Genomic DNA, 26,470 nt, shown 5'->3' on the forward strand with positions numbered 1-26,470 from the left:
ATAGATAGGCAGCAACTTCATTGTGTCACATTTCAAGCAGTGTTTTCTTTTTGCCAGGACAGATTACTGTAAAAGGCAGTAGCCAATGGATTGGATTTTAACCCCACACCAGGTAAAATTCCACTAAATCAGTAGAGCTTTCTCAGACATTGATTATGTGAGTTTGGGCGCTACATAAAGGTTTCATTGACAGGGTTTTGTAAATGAGCTCTATAAATTCATGAACAAGGTTTCATTGCAGACTCCCCAGAGCCTTTTTTTTGGTTTGTTTTGTTAAGTTCGATCTAAGCACACATTCTTCTGTAAGTCTGAATGTGTTCGCTGGCTCTTTGAATAAAGTAACACCTGAATACACTTGCATGCTGCTCTGCACCCACAAAGCAATTATTTTGTGATGTGCTTCTGGATACTTACATAGGCATGCCAGTTGTTCACTGGTATATGTGCTCACTCAATTCAGCTTCTGCATCAGTGCACAGCAGAACACACTACATTTAGCCAGACAAACATGGTGGACTTGAGTAATTCCAGAGTTTAGAGCAGTATGGATGGAGAATCTTTAAAATATATATTGAAAAATAAAATGGGGTTTATGGGGTATATACATTATATTTTATTGTTACAACTGACACAATGTGGGGAAGAGAACGGAGCAATGAGAACTCTTCATGTTTGTTTTGGTTCCAAAGAATAGTTATGTCTGTACTTAAGCACCACTTAAAAAAAATGTTATCTATTTATTTTCAGTATTGCATAGTATGAGCTTGAGTATATACATTTGTTCTAGTTAACTCACCACATTTTTTTAGCATGATATTCTAACCTGCTTGGCCATTAACCTGGCTGGCTACCAGGAGAATTTTCAAACTGTTGACTCATATTGCTTCCATATGTAGCTTAAACCACCTTTTCCCACAGTAGATACAGCTTGAGGGTTAGCTGCCTTGTTTTTCAGGGCAGGGAGAAGCATATTTTGTGAGTCAACACATATGAATAAAGGAAGTAAATATGAGCTATTATTAACTTTTTGGGGTCTAATCTCATTTTTGCCAAAATCTCGTTCCAATTCAGGGAAGACCAATGGGGATTTTTTGTGCTCCTCTTCCCCAGGAGGTTAAGCACTCTTCAGTCCATGTAGCCATGGCTTATCTTTGCACTTTTGCATCTTTGTGAGGATGAATCTTTGCAGCTGCCATTTCAGGATTTTTTATTTGTTTTATTCCATCTGGAGATCTGGGGCCATGAGTTGCTGTGTGTGTGTGGGCCCTGCTGTTGTGAGGATGTGACTAACCAAGAGGGCAGTGGCACACAGGCTGCATGCCGCGGCGCCTAGTGAGCACCTGTGTGTGTAGGTGGGGGTCTCTGTGTGTGCTTGTGGCTCCTGTTCTCAGCTGGAGCCCATGCTGTGTGTCAGGCACCAAAGGACAGGTGCCTGACACCTGGGAGAATTGGTCTATTATCCAAAATCCTGCGTCAAAGCAGTAGCTGCCTCTGGGACACACAGCTTCCTGAGGAGGAAGAGCCCTGGGACCCTGTATGGGAACGGGGAAGATTGTGTTGGGAGGAAGATTGTGTTGAAGGTGGAGGCAGCAGCTGTGGGAGATGTTGTGGGTTTGCACTCAAAAAACCCAACCATGCTGTGAAAAGTGGTATGTGACATTGCTGTCATTCACCAACCAGACTCCTACCTTTTTTTTTCTTTTTGTGATCAGAAAAGAATGTGAAGCTAAAAAGAAAAAACAGTTTCCTGAGCTGTAACCTTTGGATCTGTAGCCAAATGCAAGTGTTCTGCTCAGTTCAGGAGATATGAGCACATAGCTGAGCATGTTTTCAAGCCTAGGCTGAGCAATAAGACTTTTAGCATGTGTTTAAAACCCAAACCAAATGGATACATGGCTTTTTTCAAAGATATAGACAACAAACTCTTTGCTCTCAATTTTTTTATTCTAGTGTCTTTATGTAATATTTATACTTGCATTGAACATTTTTTTTTCCAGTTAGAAATGCTAAAATACATATTTCTTTGCATTATATGATTTTGTTTTGCTTTACTTTTTCAATCTCACTCCCGCTTTTATAAAGATGAATTCTATGGTGGGGTCACCAGGGTTTGCTGGACTCCAATTTGCAGTGACCAAATGTAGCCTTTCCTAAATGAAAAGGTTCAGAAGACAAGAGAATATGGCTTCCCTGGTGGTTTTTTTTTTTTTACTCTAAAAGGCATGTTGAAGTTTTGTGCTGTATAATTCTTTAGGTATTTGGATTAACTCTGATAAAATTATAGGTGGTTGTTAGGGAGTTTATTGTGCTTATAAATTGTAGTGGGGCTCCCTGTAATTTGTTATAATTAATTCAATAGTTCAAGAGCAGAAAATCAAGATCAGGTTGTGGCATGCCTTCCTTTCTTGCAAAAGCATGCCATTACTGGCCTTTTTATTTAAAGTTTCACTTTGTGCTTGTGGGTTTATTTGAACTTGGAGAATGAAAAATGCATAATACGTTCTTTAAAAAAAAAAGTACAAATACAGAGGATGGACCTGCTGTGGTTGGGGGGGATTCTGTTTAAATGCAGAGAAATTGGTGGGTACTGTGGAGCTGCATCTGGTGGCTAAGCCTCTCATGGAGGGAGTGCGTGTTTTGGAAGGCTTGTGTCATGTCTGCAGGCCGCGCAGGGCTGCTGCATGTCTGTGCTTGTGGCCCATCAGAAATGGCAGGAAGAGAAGAGCACGGGCAGAGCCCTTCTTTGCTGTGTGTGCTCTGTTTCTTGCTGCTGTGAGAATGCACAGTGTGACTCTGTTGTGCCCTGGCTCATTGCTGGGGGCTTTGCTGGGGTCCCTTGAACTCTGGGCAACAGAGCCGCAGCAGTTTGATATCAGTGGGATATGTACTGCTGGGAGCATGTACTGCTTGTGTGGGACAGGTTACACGTCTGTGTTCCTTTCCTAAACAGTCAATGTCCATTTGTAATATAAACATAAACTTTTCTTTAAGCTATTTTTCTGCAGAAATTTGGTGTTATTGACTAATTCATGCCAAAATACAAACCTTATTGCTCTTAAAACACTTTGCATTTACTTCTGAAATCATGTGCCAGCTGTGTAAAGAACTGGAGGAGGTGAAGACTTGGAATTTTAATTGTCTTTTGGAGAATGCATGCCAATTAACAACCTTTCAGTAGTCAGCTGTTGAAATGGAGGTGATAAACAACAACTAAGCAATGACCAATTCTCATCATGCTGTCTTCAGCTGTGCAAAGGTTTTCCTGTTCTAGTACCCTTAGCCAGGAGCTGACTGTGGAGCTGGCCCTCAACCTTTGGAAGGCAGGAGCCCTTGGTAGGAACCTCGCTGGTCACCTGTGGTAGCTGGCTTTTCACTGTGTGCCTCAGTGCAGCTCACCATCAAGCCAGGCATCCAGGCTCTGCATCATTTGTCCTTATCTCACAACCTGCACATCATAATAAATGGAAAGTGACCATCACTGTGAAGTTAGTCTGTTGTAGCCAAGTCCCCTCTTTTCCCCTTAAATTATAATGTGTTGCTTTTAAAGAGAGAGATGGAGTGATCTGGAAGTAGGTGATAGGAACTGTGTTTTGATCTGTTCTCCTTTTTTTTTTTCATTTAAATGTGTTAATATGATGCTATCCCAGCATTGTTCTGTTTCATTAGGAAGGGGAATGACACAAATCTTTCCGTGTATTTATTTTGGTTTTAGTGTCAGTCATATTTTCCATCCAGCTGCTGGAGGAAGCCAGGATGTTGGCAGTTGGATGCTGCTTTTGGAGAGTCATTTCTCAGTTACCTGAAGCTAGCCTTGACCTACCCTCTAAGGTTGCTATGATCAAAGAGCTCTTACCCTGCAAGATGTTATGACTCTGTTTTTACTGTTGGCATTGACAGTTTGAGCTTCTGAAGGAATTTCCTCCTGCATGTGTGACAAAAGCTCTTTCGTCTCCTTTGCTCTCTTTTTCTGGTGAGTCTGCTGATCTTCCCGAAGGTCTGTGACAGGGTGTGGTAGACTCATTCTCAACAATACCCTTCCAAAAATATTACCTTTCTATTAGTGGAAACACTGTCATTGCTTTTTATATTCTAACACAAATCCCAGGTAAATGGCTGTTGTCTAGGACTGTGAAACACCAGGCTTTTGCTGGGAGAGAAGTTGATGAAATTCCAAAGGAATGAACTAGAGATGGTGTTTATCAACACCATCTAAGTTTTTTAAGTGGCAAAGACGAGGCATTAGCTCTGTGTTACTGAAAATGACATCATGGTTCTATGTATCTCTCTTTTTTTTTTTTTTAAGTGCCTTTAGATTAAGATGTGCTGATTGAATCCATGCCTCCAAAATGTGTTTCAGCATGCTCAGGCTCAGAAACCATAACACCATCTTTGCCAATATCCTGATGTTGCATTTGAAAAGACCAGTCTTGTCTGCCTGTCTGCCTTCCTTACCATATAAAATCCAGTCCAAGTTTGCAAGTCAGATTTGTTGCAGAATGGTCCATGTGAAATAGGCAGCATCCAGCAAGTAGTGCTCTGGATCGACACTTACAAACAAAACCTTAGATCTCCCAAATCTGCCTTGGGTTCCTGCCCAAGTTTACATGAGTAGCTTCAGCAACCTCAGATAGTCTATGAAATTAGGCTAATGATCATTAATACATTAAAGCATGTTTTTCTCAGAAAAGCTACCAGTAAGAGTTAAATAGTAATACAATTCTCTTAAATATGTAATAAATAAATAGAAATCACTTCTTGGTCATTATTAGGGAGTTCCTTTGGTTGCCCTGAATAGCCAAGTCATTGGCTCTTCTACCTCAAAGGCTGAGAAAATATATCCTCAAAATAAAAAATGGGCTTCTATTTCAAATGTAGCATATAGGTGTCTATGGAATCCTGTTGCTAAATAGTAAAAAAGCCAAAATCATGGCAGGTTTTAAGGTGTCAGGTGAACAATAGACACATCCATATCAAAGCTGGTGCTTAAAATAATTTTAGTAAATGTTAAAAGACTTCTGTTCTGGAGAAACCGCTTCCCCTGTGGGCACATTATTGCATAAGTGTACATTGCAGCGTCTGTCCTCAGAAATATATTACCATACCAAGATAATCTCAAATGAGCTGACTTGGACTGTTGTGACTCAATGAGACTTTTATTGTGTTCCTAATTTTAGAAGGTCGTGTTGTACTCTAATTGCAATTTTTTTTTAAGTTGGAAAAGAGCTGAAGTTCTTGAGCTAAACCACTGGTGGACCAATCTGTTTCTCCATTGAGTCTTAAAGGTTTCTTCTTTTGGAGGTATGAAATGGTAGATCAGTTCTCTTTTCCTCCAGAGAAGTTAAATTACATAGCTATGTAGTTATCCAATAGATAGGCTTGGTGCCAAAATGGTACCTAATGAGTTATAAAAAAGTTAGTCATGCCAGTAATAGCATCATTAGTAACAATTGTAAAGGAGTTCTACCTCTTGGGTAACTAATACATGTTTTGTAGTGCTTTGTTTATTTTCAGATACACTCAAGGTAAATATTTATTGGTATTGAAACTGTGTTGTATTTATACTGGCTTGAAATTTCCAAATAAAACAAACTGATTAAAAAAAAAAAAAAAAAAGGAAAGGTTTCTAAGTGTTTCCTGCTGCATTGGAGGTGCAAACCCTCCCTGATGTACAGAGAAGGAAAGTAAAACCTGTGAAAAATAACAAAAATCCAGACAGGTCACATTGCAGTATTCAAACCGTATTAAACCTTATTAACACAATACTGTCACCTTTTTGTATAAAATATACATTTAGATTGTAAATCCCTGGGACAAAAAGAATTTTTTGTTCTGTTTCTTTACACTTCCTAGCAGAATTTGATGCTGCTTGATTACTAAGGCTAGTGGGTCTGATAATACTGAGTAATGATTAAGGTAAGGAAGTATTTGCCTTGTGGTTCTTTGTGGAAGTCACTAGTAAGAAAATCCAGAAGATGCAGTGCAATTACTCTGCAAACCTAACCCATATTCTTACTTTTGTAAACCATCCTTTAATTTCTCTACAAAAACCTCACTTCTTGTGTTGGTCAGGCCAGGTTCTGTGTGGCTTGTGATATATGAAATGTTGGTTGTTGAGGAGAATAGAAATCGGTGAAATTGAGTTATTTTCTGTGTGTATCAAATGGCAACAGGGATTTTACATCATGTAAACAGTGGTGATGGAAGGGTGCAATGACTTCAGTGACATTATGCAAACACCCACATTCTTTTTTGAAGTGACCTGAGAGCAAATGTGGACCCTGGTCCTAGGGGAGGTCCATGCAGAATTGTTTGAGCAAATGGAATTTCCCTACATTTATGCACCTCTAACAGAGTTTGAATCTGGGTGTTGCAATTAAATTTTAAAATAGTACCCTTATCTCCTGCTCACTGATACTATAGGGTTTGGGTGGGCTTTTTTTCCTTTAATGGTATGGATTGCCAAAATACAGATTCTGGAGTTGAGATGTTGTCTCATAGTCATGCAGTTGCAGCTTCTTTACTCTATAAAAATGTGCTTTTTGATGCCATGCATGCAAATATGCTTCCAATGTTTTGTGTGTTGGCTAAATAGAGTTGTGGGAAATGATATCCTTATAATGATGGCTTTGTTCAGACTTGTTGTCCACTCCCATTCCCCTTGGAATTAGCTACAGGCTGGCAAACTGCAGTAGCCTTTATTATATTAAATGCACAATGGCTCTGCTAGTAAAGTTTAACCCAGAGAGAGCAATGAAGGTGAGAGATTTCAGCCCTAGGCTGACTCAGCTGTGGTGGTGTGTGCTGCCCTGCACTCCTCTGGTATGCCAGAATGGCTTTGTGATTAAACCTTCAGAAATCTTAACTTTGAATTTTTTGTCTTTTATTATTTGGGAGTGCAGATTGCAAACTTCTCTTTTTGTTCACTTTTCATAGGCTTTCCCAACTAAACCACCTAATAGAAGGCTTCTGAAATGCATGTTTTTATCTGCTGTCCTGGAACAACTTTCCTCAGTGAATCTATAGCTGAAACATTTTTAAAATGTTCAATTTCCCTCAAATTATAGATCTACTTTTGCAATCCAAGCCAACAAAGAGCAGTCTCAGTTGGCATAGTGGTATAATAACAGCATTTAATTTAATTTCAGAGGGAGGAGCCTCAAATCCCTGACAGAACTTGGGCCGGTCGCTCCTCTCTGTTGGCTGGGCAGGGAGCCTGACCACAGTTTTGCAGCATGGCTGAGCCATGAATCTGTGGCTGGTGGAGTTATTAGAGCCTTCTAGTGGAGCTTCCTCCAGGGTAGCCTCCTCCTCTGCCCTGACACTGGAATTAGCCACTCCAGTCCGTGCCTGGGGACAGATGTCCCAGTTCACGCTGTATTTGGACACCATGAAAAGACATGTCAGGGGATGGTGGATGTCACTTGTCACTATCAGTCCAGGGTTAAAGGGGAAGCAGGCACCAACCACAGGTTTCTGCCTCAGTCTTCTTCAGATTATCTTGGCAATTCCACTGAAACAGGTGCCAGAACCACAGCAAGTGATTGCATTTCAGTGAGTTTGCCTGTGAGAAGTGGCAACTTTCTCCATGAGATTTTTTCCTGACAGATACACCAGTTAATGTCAGAGCACTAATTATGTACATCCCTTAAACTCTTACTGCATGCTAATCTATAATATAATAAGTCCTAAACTCACTAGATGATATTTAAGGTCCATTCCAGCCCAACACATTCTATGATTGAATAAAGTTATAGAATATTCCTATACTCTATCTATATAATATCTTCCTAATAAGATTTTTAAATGTGACCCCTTCCTGATGATCAAGTGAAACACCTGCAAATAGACATCTTTCTCAGATTGCGGGTGCTGTCAGCTGTCTGTGAATGTGTAACTGTGTGAATGAATGTGAAACTCTGTGTGTAACAGTGTATGTGCTCTTTAATTGCCCTAACATTTCTAACATCAGTGTTGGGGGAAGTTTGTGAAGACAGCTCTTGAGAATTCCACATTGTCCAAGGCAGATGCTACGCAATGTTTCCTCCTTGCTTTCATCACATTCCTATGGCAAGTCAAAAGGCAACTCAAACCCCACAGCAATGTTTCTTTTGAAAGACTAGGTCATAATATTTGATGCTACAGTAACTGCATACAGGCACTGTATTTTGTTGATGCTTGCCTAAGCAATCCTTCCTGTGATTTGCCTGTTGTTGTGTGGACACTGTGGTTGAAATCATGGTTCCTCTGCAGCTGGTGACATTATTCACTTCTGTACTGCTAGGATGTCACTATAAGATTTGACATTGATTTGAGTCTCACATAGCCTCTCACCACTCTGTTTTAACAATAGCCTTATTTTTATGGCAGATCCAGATTTTACTCTCCTTGTTAGACTAGAATACACAACTCGTGTGTAGATGTAGTGTGGACCCAATAGCTGCTTTTGGGATTGCAAGTGTTAAAGACCAAATTCATCCAACACTTGCTCACCTTCGTGGTTGATAAAGCAGCTTATGTCAAGCTTCTATGAAAGCATGCATGTTTTCAGAGTTAGGATTTGGTCACTGCAAAGGAGTGGAAAGAAGCTGATTTGTCTCTTGGACTGAGCAAGTGTGAAACCTGGGGCTGAGGCACAGGGCCCAGGCTGAGAAGCCATGTGCTTTTCAGCCTGCTTCTCTCAATCAAATTTCAAAATCCTCGTCAGTTTTAATCTTTATTAGGCTGTGTGAAAGCCAAATTTGAGCATTTTAAATGAGATTATATTTTTCTTGTACCTAAACACAAACAGTAGCACTTGCAAGCATAGTTAAAGGCAGCACAGTTCATGTTCTGTGGGTGATGTTGCAGTGGTTCTCCCTCCTGCTGGGGCTGGGAAGGTCACTTACACTCTAAAGCAAGGCCAGAACAGCTTCCCTGTGGAGAAGTTTGGAGGGAAGGTCGGATGTGGTTGTAGCTGAGCACAGGTAGGAGTTTGCTGCCCACAGACTTTGACTGCTCTTCACTGTCTGCCTTGCAGAGCTTGCAGTCTCTGGAACTGGCTGGTGTGCTTGTGTGCCAATTCTTTCTATCCCAGTTTATCTCAAGCAATTATTTCTTAAATCCATGGCATTTTAAGTGGATGCCCTCCACTTTCAGTTTCGGAGGGAGAGCAGGCATGCAGCTGTAGGGTGCAGTAACCTCTGTGCTGCTGTGTCTGCTCGCAGCCTGAAAAAGCCCATTTGTTGGGTTGTGAGGTTCTTGATTTGGATCACCCAAGTGTACCCAGGGGGTGGAAGCATGAGGCTGAGTGCACACATGGACTGTGCTAGAAGCTGTGTTTGCTTGGTTTCTGTGTCTTAGTCATCCTTACACATGAAAAATGCCAATTAAAAAACTTTTTGTTTTGCGCCATAGTTTAAGGTAAATCAGCAGACCAAAGTGTATAGCTGAAATTATATTTCTTCAATCCAAATGGTGACAATGGATCAAAAACAAGAGAAGAAACATGGAAAAGCCACTTTTTGCATTGGGGATTGCATGGTCCCTATAAAATTTACAAAAGAGGTAACCTTCACAGATGTCCCTTTTCTATGTGATCTGGGGAACCCAAACTAGAATCTTTTATTTTCTGTTTCACCCATCTGGAAGCATTGCACAGGTAGGGTTCATATTGGTTTGTTATGGTAACGAGGAGCTTCTGAAGCTGGGTACAGACCTGCTGTTCAACAGGTGACCTGACCTGTTTGGGGTGATTTTTTCCTTCCTTTACACAGTCTTTTTTTCCCTGTAAGAAATGTGCAAGCGTATAGATACTATAATTTGTGCTCATTTGTGCTCCTTTTTTCTTTTTTTGTAGATATCAGTATTACCTACAGGTGAAAAAGGATGTTCTTGATGGGCGATTGATATCCTCCTTCGAGCAGGGGATTCGACTGGCTGGTCTGGCAGTGCAAGGTAGGATGGTGTGACCCCATGGCCTCTGTCCAGGAATGGCTCTTGTGGTTTGTCCTTCATCTTGACTGGGCACTGAGGCCCTGTGTGACTCCTGCTCACAGCAGCTGGGTTTCCAATTGTTTCCAAAGTGCAGGGGTGGATTGCTGTGGATGAAACACTCACAGCCTCAGGGTGGGAATGAGGGACCACATCACAGTGCTCAACTTTCCTATTTCTATAATTCATGCAAGCAGATCTCAACAAAACACCAGTTCTTCCAGCCCTGACCACGGAGTACTTTGCAGTAATGAATTTGCTTCACGTTCTCTGGTTTCAAATGCAAATTACATCAAAAAGTACGGCAGCAGCTTTAATTTTGCCTTTAATTAAAATCTCATTTTGCTGTATAGTGCTATATGAAGTATGAAAGAACACATGACCATAATTGTTTTGTGAGTTATAAGTTAATAATAAACTACTTCTTACAATAAGATTTTTATTTTGAGACTCCTAAGGACATCAATAAAAGTAGGATCATAAAATGTGTATGTGCAGAGGAAGAAGCCCTGTATTTGGATAAAGTATGTTCCAGTCTATCCACAGCTGACTATGAGAACTTGAGGCAGAGTTTCAGCAGTGATGTTCTCTGCATGCTCTCTGATGAGTGGGAAGGGGGAAGTATGTATATAAATAGCAAACGTGAGGATCTGATTCTTGACAATTAAAGGCTCAATGGAGAGAAATGCTTTTAAGGTCTTTTTTTAAAGCAGTAGAAATGCTGTGTTTGTATCTTAAATCTTTGCTAAAAATTGAAGGGAAAATGTTTCTTGTCAAATCTTGAAATGTTTGTCTAATAAAGGGAAATATGTGTATAAGATTATTCCATAATGAATCATTTAATTTAGGTAAATGAAGATTTTCTAGTGTGTAAGTTAGGCCTCAATAGATACTGAATATGTTTTTGGAGCTTTTTCCTAATTTTGAGAGTAAGTCAATTCTACTGTTCCTGACCTTGTATTACTTCCTTTGTCCTTTGCATGTGATGCAACCAAAGGTATTTGAAATACTTATTTCTTTTAAACTTGCAGACTCTGTTTTATGCCCATTTTGATTTCTTTCTGTTTATGTTAAAACATAACTCTGAGGTAGAAACAAAATGAAACTGCATTTTTGGCATCCTGCAATATGTGAAATTGTCTAGTAGCTTTGAAAGAATGTTTAGATAAAATGATTTATGGTGGGGATTTCCAGCTCCTATAATATGAGAATCTTGTAGATGGCTTTTGATCCTGTTCAATTATTATAAAATAAAAACCTCCTGGCAAGATACTCTTTTGATATAAGCTGTTGTATATTTAACAGATAGATAAATGTAGGTATTGTTTGGGGTTTTAAATTGTAGTTTAGCCTTTAGTAAGCATTTCCAAAACTCCAGTCTCAAGGATATTTGGACAAGCATTCGCAGCCTGACAGATGAGTGAATGTGAGCATGGAGATGAGTATCTTTTGGAGAGATGTAGAAGAAGCAGAGAAGTGAGGAGAAAGGTGTGGGCCAGTCAGTTAGACCAACACAGTGCCTGCATTGCTAGGTTGGCTGCAGAAGAATAAGCCTTCCCCTATGCTGGCTATTGACGATTTTTAATAAAACTGACCTTTAACCTTTTAGACCTTTATAGGTTTTTAACCTTTATAGGCTGTAAAATTAATCTTTTGTTCAACTGTGTAGAATTGTAGCAGAGTTAGGTTAAATTTTCTATTTTTTTGCCTAGTCAGGATTGGAAATGGTGGAGAAGCAAAAGTGTGCATGATTTTTAAGGAGGCTGAGTAATACCAGCATTTTTTTAGTGGGGGTATGATTTTAAGAAGGCTACAGAAAAACAAGCTCTTGAACTCCTGATGGTTAAGCATTGCAAATAGTCATTATATTAGGGATGAAAGAAAGAAATTACTTGTTGGCTGTCACTTGATCTCTGGTAATAACACTGTTATTTTCAGACCTCCATGTTAAAAGCTAAAGTACAAGCAAAAGTCTTTGTGCTGGGCTGTGGCTTCAGAGAGAACTTGCCCACTTGAAATTAAGCGTCTGTGCAAAGGTTGAGTGTGGTCTTGACATGTGTGGAAAGTGCCAAAATGAGTAAGTGTGTTGTTTTTTTTCCAGCGGATTTTGGAGACTATAATCAGTTTGAATCTCATGACTTCCTCCGAGAATATGTCTTGTTTCCTATGGTGAGTTCCTTATCCCTCTCTTTTGTGGTCTTTTGTGAAGAATTTCTCCATGATTCAGAGATGGCTTTGTTGATAACAGAGTATAAGCACCAGCACTGGACTAGTGAAAGCAAAATTTTCTTACCCAAAACTTGATGGCAGCTGAATTATTCTATGCTGTGGAATGTCAGCCCATTTTCCCTTCCTGTTGAGCCTCCACTACGAACTGGTGCCCACAAAAGAAACAGACATCTTTGAATCAAAAAAGAATTTGCAGCTGTTTTAGAAGGTGTATAATAGCAGTACTGTGATATTAGCAACTTGCAACTCAATGGGATGTAAGGGCTGCTGCTGTAGTAAATGTTGTGTCACAGGAGAAGCCGTGCAGCCACTCCTGAAGAGAGTGTGGATTTACATCAGCTGACTGTTGCACTCAAGTGAAGCCTGAATCAGGTCTTCTCAAAATGTTCTCCAGGGAACATTTGCTGTAAATTCAGTTAACATTTGGAAACTAGCAAATAACTTGAATATTTAGGGAAGGAGCTTAGGTCACTAATGATGTTGGAAATTTGGTGGCAAATGCCAAGCACTTGCAGTCTGTGACATTGAGATTCTCTGGGAGGATGAATTAGAGAAGAAAAAACCCAAAACAAATGCCTTTTGAAGCTAAGGCTGGCTTTGTCTTAGATTAACAAGTCCATCAGCGTGAGTATTTAGTGTAATCTTCATAAATATAAAAGATTATGGAATTCTTTCTAACTGGAAAAAATATCTGGAAGCAGGGTGGGGTTCCCATGCCCTGAGTGTAGCTGCCTGGAAGTTAAGGCATCTGGTTTCCCTCTGCAATTAGTGGAGCAGTAGAGGGAGAATGATTCATCTCACTGTAATTTGAAGGCTTGAGAAGCATTTCATCCCACTTACCCATGCTCTTTGCACAGGAACTGCAGTGGACAGTTCATCTTAAGTCCAAAAAGGTGACATCTGCCTGGTGTCTTGAAGTGGAAGTGTGATTTTGAGCCACTAGATAGTTCAACACAACCTGAAAAAAGCAGAAGGAAGACGGGAATGCACAGAGATCTGAATATGCTTTATGTAGATTATACCTGTAAAATGTGGCTTCAGTATTAACCTTTCACTAATAAACTTCTGTTATCTTCTCTGTGGAGCAGAAATTCTTTGGTTAGCCATCTTATCTGTTGATAAATAATTGATGATCTTGTGTATAGTTGATGGCTTATGAAGTCATGTATGGTAGCCTAAATGGGATAGAAGATGGCTGAAAATATATATGGAGAAAAGTGTTGTTGTCAGGGAGTAATTTAGTAAATGAACTTCTGCAAAGTTCTTTCAATACAAAATGAATCACAGAGTGGTTTGAGTTGGAAGAGACCCTAAGGATCAGAGTTTCAAGCGCCCTGCTGTGAGGAGGGACACCTCCTCTAGTGACCAGGCTGCTCAATGCCCCATCCAGCCTGGTCTTGAACACCCCCGGGGATATGCTGGTACTATTTTTCTGTTCAGAAAAAAAATAGGGAAGGTTTTAGGTCTCTAGATAAGTTTTCAGGTGGTTAATTTCTCTGTGGTTCAGCAGTTCACTCTTTGGGCCCATCTCAGACTGTCTATTTTTGTGTCAGCTGCCTCCACAGTAGTGTGGTCAGCTCTCTTCTGCTTTGCATGTTTACCATTGCTTTGTGGTATTTTGCCTTTCATCCATGCAACTATTGCTAAATTTAAGAAGGTCAGCAGAGTGTCTGCTTCCTACACCTTCAGAAGCCTACTCTTAAATCAACTATTTCTCTAGACATTTCTTTAACTACTTCTCTTTGCTCTTTGGGGAGGATGGATAACCTAAAAGTAAATATTTCACTGCAAGTTCAGTAACAGTGGCTAAGTGCTGCAGATACAAATGAGTCCCTAAGCAAGTTGGGGGATTTGAGTGAATTTGGGGCATAGAAGAAGCCTCCACTGAGAACATTGCTGTAAATTCATTAGTGAAGTGAGCTTGTGGATGAGGGAGGGGCAGCTGCGTTCGTGCTGTTTGATCTTGTGAGGCTACAATGTGTGTCAAATGGCATTTCTTCAGCAGTGAAAAGAACAAAGTTATGTACACAGTACACCCCACAGGTGTGTGGCTGTGCATAGGCATGTACCATGCCATTTTTCATTAGCACGCTACCACTTTCACATTTTTTTGTGGCAGAAGCAAATATCAGAGGGGAGGGCCCCATTGAGCAAGAAGCAGTGTATTTAAGTACATTACATGCAGCCTTAAGGCTTTCTTCAATAAAAGTAAGAACTTTGAGGTTTCGCAAGAAAGTTTTTCAGCTTCCTTTTTTTGGCCTTGAATTTATGAGTAGACTTCCTTTATTAACTTGCTCCCAATTATTTCAGAATTGTTTCTACCGCACATTATTAAATTTGGAGAGTATAAAAATTTCTGCTCAGAAATGTGTTGCAAGCATAAAGTAGGTTTTAATGCATCTTGGAAGAAGTAGCAAAACTCAATCCTGTTAACATGAGGAAGGGAATGTCTGTATGTTGCAGGACAAAAAATACTTATTAATTCAAAAAATACTTATTAATTAATGAATTCATAATTCATTAATTCATGCATTAATACTTATTAATGCACAGGATTATTAATAATAATTATTAATTAATAATTTTTGAAAATTTGAGTATTTTCAAAAAATACTCATGAATTCTTTTTCCATTTTTCCATGGTCTGTGTATTGTATTGTTTTTAAAAGGTATATATTATTTTGTAGAATTCCAAATTTTTTGAGGATTTGTTCAGTACTTATCCAGGACAATGTCTGTACTTTGTATTCTGTTCTCTATTTTGGAATAATAAGGACTTTACCTCTATTTTTAACAGTATCTCTTTACTGTCTCAAAAGAAGGTAAAAAAAAAATAAATCAGAGTTTTATGTTCTTCTCACATATTTGCAGCATCCCATGCTTTGAATTTTCAGTGCGGTCAGTGAAAGGTCCTCTCTCTGTAACTACAAGTCTTGAACTGTCTGCTGTCATAATTTCTGTCTGCCATATTATCCTCTCTCTCTTTGGCTGACTAGTTTTTGATGCTGCTTCATGTTCTTACAGGATTGGACCCAGGATGAAGCTGTCCTGGAGGACCTGACTCAGAAGGTTGCCCAGGAGCACCGAACTCACAGGTGAGCTTGACATGATAAAGTTTGTGCTATTTTTAAAAAAAAAATTTATCATCGTTCTAGTACTTCCCTGCCTCCCCATGCATTCCTGGCAGTGTTTAACTAGCTTATCTTCATGTTGCTATTATGCTTTATGTCACTGGATTTTTAATTGGTCTATCACAGAAGATTATCTGCCTCTTGTAAACACAAAATGGCTGAGGAGCTTAATCCCAAATAAACGAGCATTTACACCCTTGAGTTTAATGAGCATGTGTAACCCTATGGTGCTATGCAGCAGACTTCTCTCTCTGATTTCATTTAAATCCTGATGTGAAAGACCCTGTGACTTGATCAGTGGTGATCCGAGAGCCTCTTACAAGAGGAGGGGAATACAAATGCTCTCAGTGTAATGGAAATGAAAATAACAGGAATTGGGTTTGAAATCTCAAGAAGAGGACACAGTATAGTGTAACTTGTTAATGAACCAGGAGTGTGTGCATTAGTGCTTCTGTAAAAAAAACCTTCTTTGTGAGCAAGTGTCTTTCATGTTGTCTGGGTGTTTCAGTGGTGGAAGTGTTCAAACCTCCAGAGTGCTGTTACGGGAAAAAATGGCAGTGCCCACATGTCATATGCAATAGGAATATTATGTGAAGGATGCTGCATTCCCCATTACATGAGAGAAAGTGGTTGTAAAAGGACAAATATCAATCTCTGAGTCTAGGGCCATTCTCAGTTTTGAGTTTCAATGCAAGCCTGGGCCTTTGATGCAACCAAAGGAATAGCTTCCAAGCTGGCCATGAACAGGCCTGGTTCTGTTCTCTCCCTGCCATGGGCTGCTTGTGTGATCTTGGTTAACTCACAGGCTTGAAAGGAAAGATTTCCCACCTGCTGTGCTCTATAGTGCTATTTCTGCAACACAAAGAGCAAATACTTCCTCTCACTTCAGCAGGTAGATTGTATTCCACCTCCCTTCTCTCAGGTATTTGGCTCCTATATTTCTGTTTGTAAGCTGTGGTAAGGAGGAGTAAAGAGGAGAAAAATTAATAGTGGCTTTTTTTGGAGCAACCTGCAATCTATTCTGACCTGCTTTTGAGAATTGAAATCTATTTGAATTCCTGAGCTGTGACAGGAGCGTGTGTAGACATGTGTGTAAAAGTTTTCGGCTGGTTTGTTCTCTCTTATGAAAGAGAATCTGTTCAACTTTTGGATTTAGTGCCTGTGTTTTTGAACAGCCAACTTGAAAATGTAGGTCTTTCCTTTTAAGTCATTTTAGGAAGCTCCAGTGGCCTTGTATAACATTCAGGCAGATTAGCACCCCTATGGTTCAAGTTGTCTGTCCAAAACTATCCACAACCTGGTGGTTTAATAAAGCCTGGAGAAGATTTTATGTGTGGAAGAAGCTGAATAACCTGATCAGTTCTGTTTGTTCCTCCTGGCATTTGGACTGCGCTTTGTACCTTAGCTTACTGACATTTACTAAAATTTCCCCCCTTGCTGAAAGTGATCCTAATGTTGAAAGTTATCTTTGTGTTGTGCATTTCTAGCCAGCGTTTCCAAAGTGTCTTCTCAAGTGGTTTGTGAAACTCACTTTTTTTTTGCTAGTATTTTGTGTGTGTGTGTGTGTGTGTAATATTGAACTATTCACTGCCTTTTGTTAATGTAATTGCAGTGGCATTACAGCAGCAGAGGCTGAGTTAATGTACATCAGTGAAGTGGAACGTCTGGATGGGTTTGGACAGGAAATTTTCCCTGTGAAGGTATGTCAGTGTATATTATAAAGGAACCTCTGAATCAAGCGATGCAGAACTCTGCAGCAACCTTTGGTCTGCATGCAAGTCATGTTTGTCCAAAAGAGACAGGACTTGTTTAAGTCTGCTTCAGAGGGTGAAATGACTGCTGGTATTTTGAATGGACATTGCAGCATGAGGGTTACTTAGGCCTACAGTGCTGCTTCTCTTCCATGAAAATCCTTGTTACAGAATAAGAGATGCTCCTTGCCTTTCTTTCACATGCTGTCTATGGGAGAGTGGCCAGGGCAAATGAATCTCAGCTCTGGTAATCTTTAACAGGATAGGAAAAGGAGACCTCTTCATGTCTTTCTAAGTTGCTACTGAGAAAGCATTAACTTCACTTTTCCTTAGTTTCCTGTGTGTGCACACAGGTCCTCCATGCATTTTTAATAAGGGAGAACTTCAGGGATTATTTTGCATTTGCAGTAATTTTCCCTTCACTGGAAGTCCTATCCTGCCATGGATTGTCTGGATGTGTGGCCTTACGGAGCACATGGTGCCATAGTAAAGTTGTGCTGAGAAACTGAACGCCACTGTTCCCAACATGACCCATTTCTTTCTGCTAACCTGCCCAGACACCATAAGTGGTGAATTGTGAGTGGTTTTCCTGCTAGTTAAAGATAACTTGGAATTTAAAACCAAACCCGAATGCACACCAAACAAAACAAGCTTCCTGCTTGTTTTGAAGTCAAAATTGATCCTTTGGCACCAATCTTAGAATTGGCCTGGAGAGGGGGAGCTGAATGGCAAAAAACTTTCAACCCACCAAAAAAATTTTGGACTGTTTATTGCCAAAGAATGAATTGAAAGCTCTCCTCAAATTCATTTGGAATTTGCTGCACACTACTGCAACAGATTTCTGTGTTGGAAGTGTCATTAGATATTATTGCATGTGTCTGTAAGGTAAGTATGAACAGTGGACTGGGTGCTCTTCAAAATAGCAGGAAGGTGTTAGCCTTGCATTCAGGAGCAGCATGCTGGCCATGGACACAAACAGAACTGCATTCAAAGGGGAAAACAAAAGATTTCTCTTTCTTCCCAGGTAGAAAATGTTATTACAATTATGTGTCTTTCTTTCCATGCAGCTATTTGTGTGTATACACACTCACACGAAGATATATTACTTGAATGTTAACAAATACATACATTTCCCCCCACTATTCCCAATCTTTTTGCCTTGTTAAACTCCCTGTGGCACAAGGCAGAAGAATGTGTTCTCCTCTAATCAGACTAAACTGCTGACTCCCAGCTTGTGGATGAATTGCCAGCCATGGTTAGTTAGCAAAAGGCCCAGCACTCAGTAGTTAAACAGGTGCAGAGATTCCCTCGTTGCCTTCTGGGGATCAAGCACAGCAAGGCCAGGAGAACAGCTCTGGTTCTAGACCAGGAGAATAGCCTGGTCTATTAAAATGCAGGGGCCTCTGATGGTTTGTACAGTGTGTGCAGGCATAGTTCATTAACTTCTCTCATATCCTTGCTTCTAGCCATGCTTTCTAACCACACTCAGGGTGTTAGAGTGATTTCTGTTTACCACTTTAAAGTGTGACTCAATTACTATATATGCAGCTGAGGGGGAACTGTTCTTGCTTGTTGATAAATGTAGAAAAACCTCTTTGTCAACAGTTTTAAGCTTTTGTAGCAAAAAAAAAAAAAAAAAAAAAAAAGGAAAAGGCTTTTTTAAGAAAACAGATTGCAAAATGGATTGGGAGCATGTGGTTTTTCAAACAGGAGCCTGCAAGGAGACATGGGTAGGTGCAAAAGCAATAGGACTTCTTAGAGTCCACTGGTTTTGCATTGTTTTTATGTGGCATTTGCAGTTGAATATTTAACCCAACTATTGAAAATCGATAGAAGATGTAGCTGCATAGAGATGAAAGTACTTTTTGGGGTGACATGCTGTGAATTTCTACATGGAGGACTTAAAGGAGGAAGTGTGAAGGGTAGAGCTTTTGAGAGGGATTCCATCTCCAGGTGTGGTGTTCTGAAATCTGTACATGTTTTAACAGATGTCTGGAGAAACACCATGACTGTGAAAGAGAGCTATTGCTTTTGGTATTCCTACAGGCTCTAGATAGTTGCAATCACAAAGACAGGGCATGTGGGGTATTATACAGTGAATGCCAGTTTGTGGTCTGCATGCTCTTTGGGAGAGGAGAACTTGGAGGTCATTTATCCTTCTTCTGCTCTCACTAATCAGCACAATGAATCCACTTAAGTGCTAACTGCTCTTAAATAATGAAAATCAGAGTCCTGTCAAGCTGCAAAATATAGGTTGGTCCTGCATCCACAGTGAAGGGCTTCTCTTTGGTACTTCAGCATGCATTCCTGTAAACCTATTGACCAGAGCATTTATTAAATTTTCCTTTCTCTGCAGGATAACCATGGAAATGACATACACCTTGGTATTTTCTTCATGGGCATCTTCATAAAAAACAGAATTGGAAGGACAACTGTGATCTATAGGTAAAAATGAGGGTCTTTTATGTTATTATCCAGAGCTGTATGTGTGGGATTTTTTCCTTGCTTGCATATGTGACTGTAACAGTGCCAATCCTCTAACTAAGGAGTAGTAACATTGCTGTTTTCAGGATTGGTCTCGTGGCCCAAAGAGAGATAAAGAATAATTTCTGATGTCTGTGAATGGGTTGGATGGCAAGAAAGCTGTAGTAGCCTGTCATGTATCTTGTTCTAGTTTACAAGGCTTTGATCCCTTTTCTTCTCTTGTCTTTATGTCTTCTTCTTTGATGCTTCTGAATGCAAATCTGTTAAACCTCACAGCTGGCAGCCTGGGAGCTCAACACTTCTGAAAATCTGGTTGCCACATTTAGGTGCCCCACTAAAAAAATTTTCAACTTTCTTATTCTGTGATTTTGAAAATCATGGCTGTGTCACGCTATTGTTTCTTCTGCAGTTTATTTTGGTTAATAAGAATGACTTATCCATTAACTTTGTTTTGTGGCTTTGTTTTGTATGAAAATGTTGCTAGAAATCTCCATGGTTCCAGGGAGGATAGTTTTGCTCTTCTTTGCTACTCTTCTAGTGGGTATTTTTATTAATGTTGCTGTTTACTTGAAGTGGATTTTTACTAAGCCCTGGGATTAGAGTAGGAATTTTGTGCAGCCTAAAAGTTGTGGGTTTGAGGTGCACTGATTTTCAGTCAGTAGCTAAGGCTTATATCAGACTTCAGCTGGAATTCTGGGGGGAGGGTTGCCTTAAAAGAGCTTTCATTAGTCAGCTTAAAAAATGGTAGTGCTCCCTTTTCCCCTAGCTCTGGTTTTGCATATGTAATTTTGAGAAGGAATTAGATAATCCTTTAATTGGGGCAGGTGACAAAAGCAACAAGTTTCTTTACATGTAGAAATGAGAGTTAGTGCTGGGATTCTAACTCTCTGGAAATATGCACTGCAAGCATCCTGCCATGACATGAAGAGGAATGCATGCTGCAAACAGAACAAACAAGTCCCTTCCATACCCGTGGATTGCATGCAATGTAGGCAAATGTCAGCTATTTGTAAGGAGATTATAACTCAGATCTTGGGCAACCTGACAATTACTTGGGGAAAAAAAAATAAAAAGATTGCAAACATAAGGCCAGAGTATTAACATGGTATGCATAGCCTACATAACCGTGTTGTCAACTCAACCTTCTTTAGCAAGAATTAGCACTGAATGAAAGGTGGAAACAGCATTTGGGGAGGAATGACACTTAAAATAATTCTGTTACATGTCACTAAAATCAATCAGTTCCAAAATGCCACAGTTCAGTAAAATGGTTATCATTACTGTGTTTTCAGTGTGTCTTCTATTGTGGGTCTTCAAATTCGTGTATTTAAAGAGAACTTTTAACTCTCCTGCTTTGGGTTAAGAGCTGTTTAATCAGAACCTGATTTCCTTGTTTTCCTGACCAGGTTTCTTCACCTAAAAGTTACTGAAAACCTTTCCCATAAAATGAGACTGATGTTGACTAAAGGATTCTTACTGTGTTTGTGAAATGTTTGAATGTATGTGTTGGCAAACTCCAATGCATTTTTTTACTCTGCAGGTGGAATGACATTGGGAATATTGCTCATAACAAGTCTTCAATTGTTCTAGAGTTGATCAACAAAGAAGAGAATGTACTCTTTCACACAGTAAGAAAAAGATCTGATCAGTGTCATCATGAAAGCTACTTATGTAAAAATAAACCTTTAAAATTCTTTTTTCCCAGAGAAGCTCACTTGCATAACATCACCCCCCTCACATTCCTGTTGTACTTCATGCAGAAAGAGAAATTAACTTCATTTGGCTGCTAATTTCTGTGTTTTCTTCCCAGCATCCTGAAATGTCCTATGCTGGGAAGTCTGCAAAAAAACTGAAGTGCCTTTAGAATGGCATAAATACAGCAGCATAAGTAGAAACGGGGCATGAGCTACCCTGTGGGCACATACTGGAACTCAGAGGGCCACGGTGCTGCTCTGTGCTGTTTAAAATCACTCCACATCTCCCTGAACCAAGGCCTGTACAGAAACTGGACCAGCAAGCTTGAGCCATTTTATTGCTGCAGTCCCCCCCTACTATGCCTTAGCAGTGAAGTGGCAATGCACACCACTGGGTTTCAGTAATCCTATGCCTTCAGTGCTCTTGAGACCACTAGATGTGCTCTTGGGAGCCAAATTCCATGGTAGACCATGGAATAGCCCATGGGAGACCTCACCCAGCATTCCTGCAACTGGATTTTTAAAAAACTTTTGTCACTTCTTGGTAAAAATAACAAAATAATTATTTTTCCTATTTTTTTCTCATTTTTAAAGGATGATCTTGAAAATGCTAAATATATTTCACGTCTCTTTGCATCAAGACACAAGTTCTACAAACAGAACAAAATCTGCACAGAGTGAGTACTTTTGATTCACATTTGCTTTCTGATGCCTTGCTTTGGAATTGATCTGAGTTTTGCCATGACTGGTTTGGTTTGGTTTTTGGGATTTTTTTTTTTTTGGGGTGGGGGGAGTTGGTCTGGTGTTTTTTTGTTTTTTCTAGTCATGTTTGTCAGTTATTCTTCTCCTCTTTCCCTTTTTTCTGGTTTTGTTTTAACCAACAGCAAGAACAGACGGTTGAGAATGAAATTTCATTCTGAGCCTTCTGAGCTTTGGTGCTCCCCATGAGGCCAAATCCTACAGGGAGTCTTGAATTGAAGGTCTTGGTGTCTGCTGCTGATAGCCCAGAGTATTATCCTAAACTGGAGTGAAAGGTGACATAGGTCAGCATGTCAAAATGTGAGCTGTAGCAGCAGATGCACTGCCCATGCAGCAGCTAAAGGTGCTGGAGAGTGGAGGCTGTCATCTTCTAGTTTGGGCAGGATAATTTATCTGCCTCTCATGCATGCTGAACGAGGGAGGACACCTGGGTGTGTTAATCTGCGTCGCTGTGCTGCCACAACACAGCAGAGATTGTAAATCTAAACCTGAAGTCTCCTTTAGGCTCTGGTTTGAGCACTTTCTTAGAAACTGGCCTTGAGCTAGTCCTCTCACACAGGTGGATTTGTTCTAACTGAAGGAGGAATTCATTAGGCTTTAGCTTTAATTCAAAAGTCTGTTTCCTAGCTGAGATGTTTGATTTACACCAGCACATACTTTCAGATTGAGATAAATTTGCCTTTCAAAAGGTTAGAGTTTTGAGACATTTTCGTGGTGTGCTGGGCGTGTATAACAGAGAACATTAAATTCTTGCAAAACTTACCATGAAGAAGTATCATCTCTATCAACAACTTTAGTTAGAGCTGGACATCCCATCTGTTCAGCTGGGTAATGCCATCTGTTGGAAAATAAAGCCAAAATGGTGAGGGGAAGATTGGAAGGTCTTTCACGTGTGCCCACATTATATTGACATATGGTGAGTTAGAGCACAGGAGAGTCCAGAGAGGTGAACTGCTTTGAGTGATCTTTTCACTTACAGAAAAGGGATGTTGGTTAGACTTTACATTTGCTTACAGTTCCTGGGAAGTGAATGAAAGACTGGAAAAGACATTTCTTAGCAGCATGTAATGGATTTCAATAGTCCAATACTAAATTCAATTTTAAAGGTTCCAGAGGAATTGAATTCAAAGGGAGCTCCTGATTGTTTTCCCTGTGACAGTCTAGAAAGAAAACAAAATACCATAGTGTGTCACCTTGGGATATTTCCCCTTTGAATCTGTGTTGGGGTCAACAGAGAGAACTTTCTGTTACCATTCACAATCCAGACTGCAGAAGCCATAGCTTTTGATCATGTTTCTTCCTAAACACTGAACCATAAGTATGTGGGTCCTATGAAAGTGTTGCATGTAGCAGATTCACAGGCCACTTGCAGATATTTGGACTAATAAAGGTAGGGGATGTCATGAAGTCAAAGAGTGAAATAACAAGTTTCAATGTATTTTGGTCATTAGAACTGCTCTCCTGACCATGGTCTCATGTGCTACAAGCTTGTGTGCTAGAGCTTCAGATATTGATGACAGCATATGCCAGTGTGTGTTTTCTAGCCAAATAATTTTCCTGCCCTCTGTGTTAAAGTGATAATTGTTTGTTTTCCTGTGTGCCTTTCCTCTAATTGCACATAACATCATTCACCAGATCAGAAACTGTAAGAGGACAAATTCCACCTTTCCTCTCTTCACGTAAGCACTATATTTCTACCTCCTTTCAACTCGTTTCTTTCCCTTTCTCATATTTTTTTTATCTCCTCCACTCCTTGTTCCTTCCACTGCACCTGGCTACTCTAACATTGTATGTGGCTCTGCTAGTATTGTCTAACCACATGGTTTTTTCCTTTTCTTCCTGATCTGTGTGCATTGCTTTGGAGTGATTGCTATCAGATTCATAACATTGTCCTTGTGTTTATGTTCACATTAAGTCACCTGAGACTGTACCTGTCTGCCATGTTCATTTTTTTTTACTTAAGAGACATGTTGAATTCATTTTGAACCAGAATTTTTCTTTCTTGTGTTTCCAAATGAGCCAAATAGGATAATGATCAAAAGGCATGTATAGTTTGGAATGGGAACATTTCCTGTATTTAAAGGAGAACCTGAATTATTTTCATTTATTCATATATCTGAAAATCTCAGTAATGAGCAATATGAACAGATTCTTCACATCTTGTTTTTCCCATTCATTCTTGACTCAGAATTGAGGTACTGTGGTTTCTATCATTTCTCTTTTTCTTCCACAGACAATCAAATTCTCCTCCCCCTATCCGACGGCGGCCAACCTGGAGTAGGTCATCTTTGGTACGTGCCACTGTGAGGTCTTTATGAGTATCTATACCATTTCTGATGGGATGAGGCATTGTGTAAGATGAACGACTCTCTAAATTTCAACTAAGCCCATTAACTCATTTCTTGTTGGCAATATGATTGGAATGAGTTTCAAGGGTGTGACTGCCCAGATTGATTAACTGGATAATATCACCACTGAGTAGTAAAAATTACAGTCTTCAAGGCATTATATTTTTATTTGCTCAGCAGCATCTTTTCTGCTGCATTGAGGTTATTTCAATATGTAGAGAAAATAATCCTCTAGAAAGGATTTGAAGCGTCTTGTTCTCTGTGCATCAAATCTAGTCATTACAAAATGTTACATTTCGCAGTTCTTCAATCCTCATGGTTTTGTATAAAGACTACTTACAATTTAGCAACTTCTTGGGTTAGGACCCTATTTTATGTCTGAAGTTACCATTAATTGAAGTTAAACTATTAGAATCAGTCAGGATTGTGATTCAGAGTTTTTCTTAAATAGTTTTTATTTCTATTTAACTAATCCCAAGAAACACTCAATGTGACAAAACTGCGTGTTTTTTCCTGAAATATTTACCAAAAAAATATCATTTGTTAGTCTTTTTGTTTTCTTTTCTCCTGTCTGTTCTAAAGAAACTCTTTTTGGAATAAATTTTAACATCTAGCATATCAGTATTTTTAAATCTTATTTAACAGATTCTGAATTTCTGTAACAGTTGCACTGCTGGTTCCTTGGACAGAGGGCAATATTATCTCTATGCAGGTTGCCAGTTTTCATGTGTGGTATAGGTTATATCTACTTTGTAGACCTTTCGAGAGTGAAAAGTCCATTACCCTGTTGCTGCCTGGCAGAAAGGTGATGTGGGCAAGGGTTTTCTTGACATTTCCCCACAGTGTGGTTACAGTTTGTGAAAATGTTCCAAAACTAGGCTTAAGCAGGTACTGATTTTAAGATAGCTTTACCCTTGCAGATTTCAACACAGGTTATTTTCCTGTGTGAGTGTATAGAATCCATTAGATCTAAAAGTTGCACTCTTTGTGTCCCAGGCACTGGCAGGAAAGCTGCTGTAGCTGCCTCCAAATTTCTTTGTCTTTCCTTTGTTAAAGTATTTCTAAGGTGTCACGATGCAATATACAGGCTGTGTATTGCATTCTCTGTAGCATATTTACAATATTTTTGGTATTTATGAGTTAGAGTCCTGGAAATGACTATGAAAAACTGAAGGTGAAAAAATGAATGGTGCTTGGCATTTATGCTACAGCCTCTGTAATATCATGAGGGGGAAAAGTGAGCTACTTTCTAAATTATATATGAAAAATGGAAATCTGCTCTTTCAAAAGAAAAAAACAAAGGTGCTCACACTTTTTTAAAGCATAAGCATACAACAAGCTTTAAATCCCCAGAATCTCAGGAAGATCAAGAGGAAGAATGTGGGCTCATCAATTGAAAAGAGTGCACTGGGCTGCTGACTGCTCACAGTGAACTTTCAGCTGCCTTTTTCATAATTGTTCTGCTAACTTGTTGGAACAGTTCTCTTTGGGAGGAAAAAAAAAGCCCTCCTGACAGTTGTCTGAACTGCACATACCTTCATACACCTACCTATTCATTTGTCTTGTGTAGCAATAAATCAGTAGGCAGAAATGGGAAGTGAAGGGGAATCTTTGGGGTGAGGCTCTGCCACTTCACTAGGGATCATGTTCTTTGCTTTCAGATCAAGACCCTTTATATGGTTTTGGCATGGTTTCTGCTGTCTCTTTTTCCTGTCAGACCACCCAGCAATGTTGGTTTTCCAGAAAAAAAACCCTCAGTGTAGGAGATCTTAATATAATGGTATGTTTAATTACCTGATTTTTAAAAAAATCCAAGTCATCATTAATTTGTCTATTGTTGTTCTACAGACCCCAGGGTTCTCTTTTTTTCAGAAGAGGCAGATGGACCTTAGAAATAAAAATTCCAGATTTCTTGCAGATAGCTTTCATAACATCTATCACAAAGAAAACTGTCTGCTGCAGATGTATGCATTCTTAGCAAAAGTCACTTCTCTTTCCTCTGCCCTCCATTTGTTAGGCTTTCCAGCATCAGCTCCAGCCTCAGTTCCTCTACTAAAATTGTCAACAGCAGTCTCCTTGGCCCAGGTTGTTCAGTGAAACTAGGG

At 39.6% G+C, this 26,470-nt stretch overlaps 1 protein-coding gene across 1 annotated transcript in view; it reads left to right on the top strand.

The window, feature by feature from the left end:
* Nucleotides 1-26,470, top strand: part of PTPN14 (protein tyrosine phosphatase non-receptor type 14) — a 71,078-nt gene that overhangs the window by 20,283 nt on the left and 24,325 nt on the right. Inside the window, exons 3-10 of the mRNA XM_058020765.1 lie at nucleotides 9,836-9,933; nucleotides 12,071-12,138; nucleotides 15,223-15,293; nucleotides 16,942-17,029; nucleotides 19,437-19,525; nucleotides 21,105-21,192; nucleotides 21,853-21,935; nucleotides 24,251-24,308. Coding sequence (XP_057876748.1) covers nucleotides 9,836-9,933; nucleotides 12,071-12,138; nucleotides 15,223-15,293; nucleotides 16,942-17,029; nucleotides 19,437-19,525; nucleotides 21,105-21,192; nucleotides 21,853-21,935; nucleotides 24,251-24,308 — 643 coding nt within the window. The remainder of the gene's footprint in view (nucleotides 1-9,835; nucleotides 9,934-12,070; nucleotides 12,139-15,222; nucleotides 15,294-16,941; nucleotides 17,030-19,436; nucleotides 19,526-21,104; nucleotides 21,193-21,852; nucleotides 21,936-24,250; nucleotides 24,309-26,470) is intronic.

Source organism: Melospiza georgiana, chromosome 3, assembly GCF_028018845.1.
Source record: "Melospiza georgiana isolate bMelGeo1 chromosome 3, bMelGeo1.pri, whole genome shotgun sequence".
NCBI classification, from domain to species: Eukaryota; Metazoa; Chordata; class Aves; order Passeriformes; family Passerellidae; genus Melospiza; species Melospiza georgiana.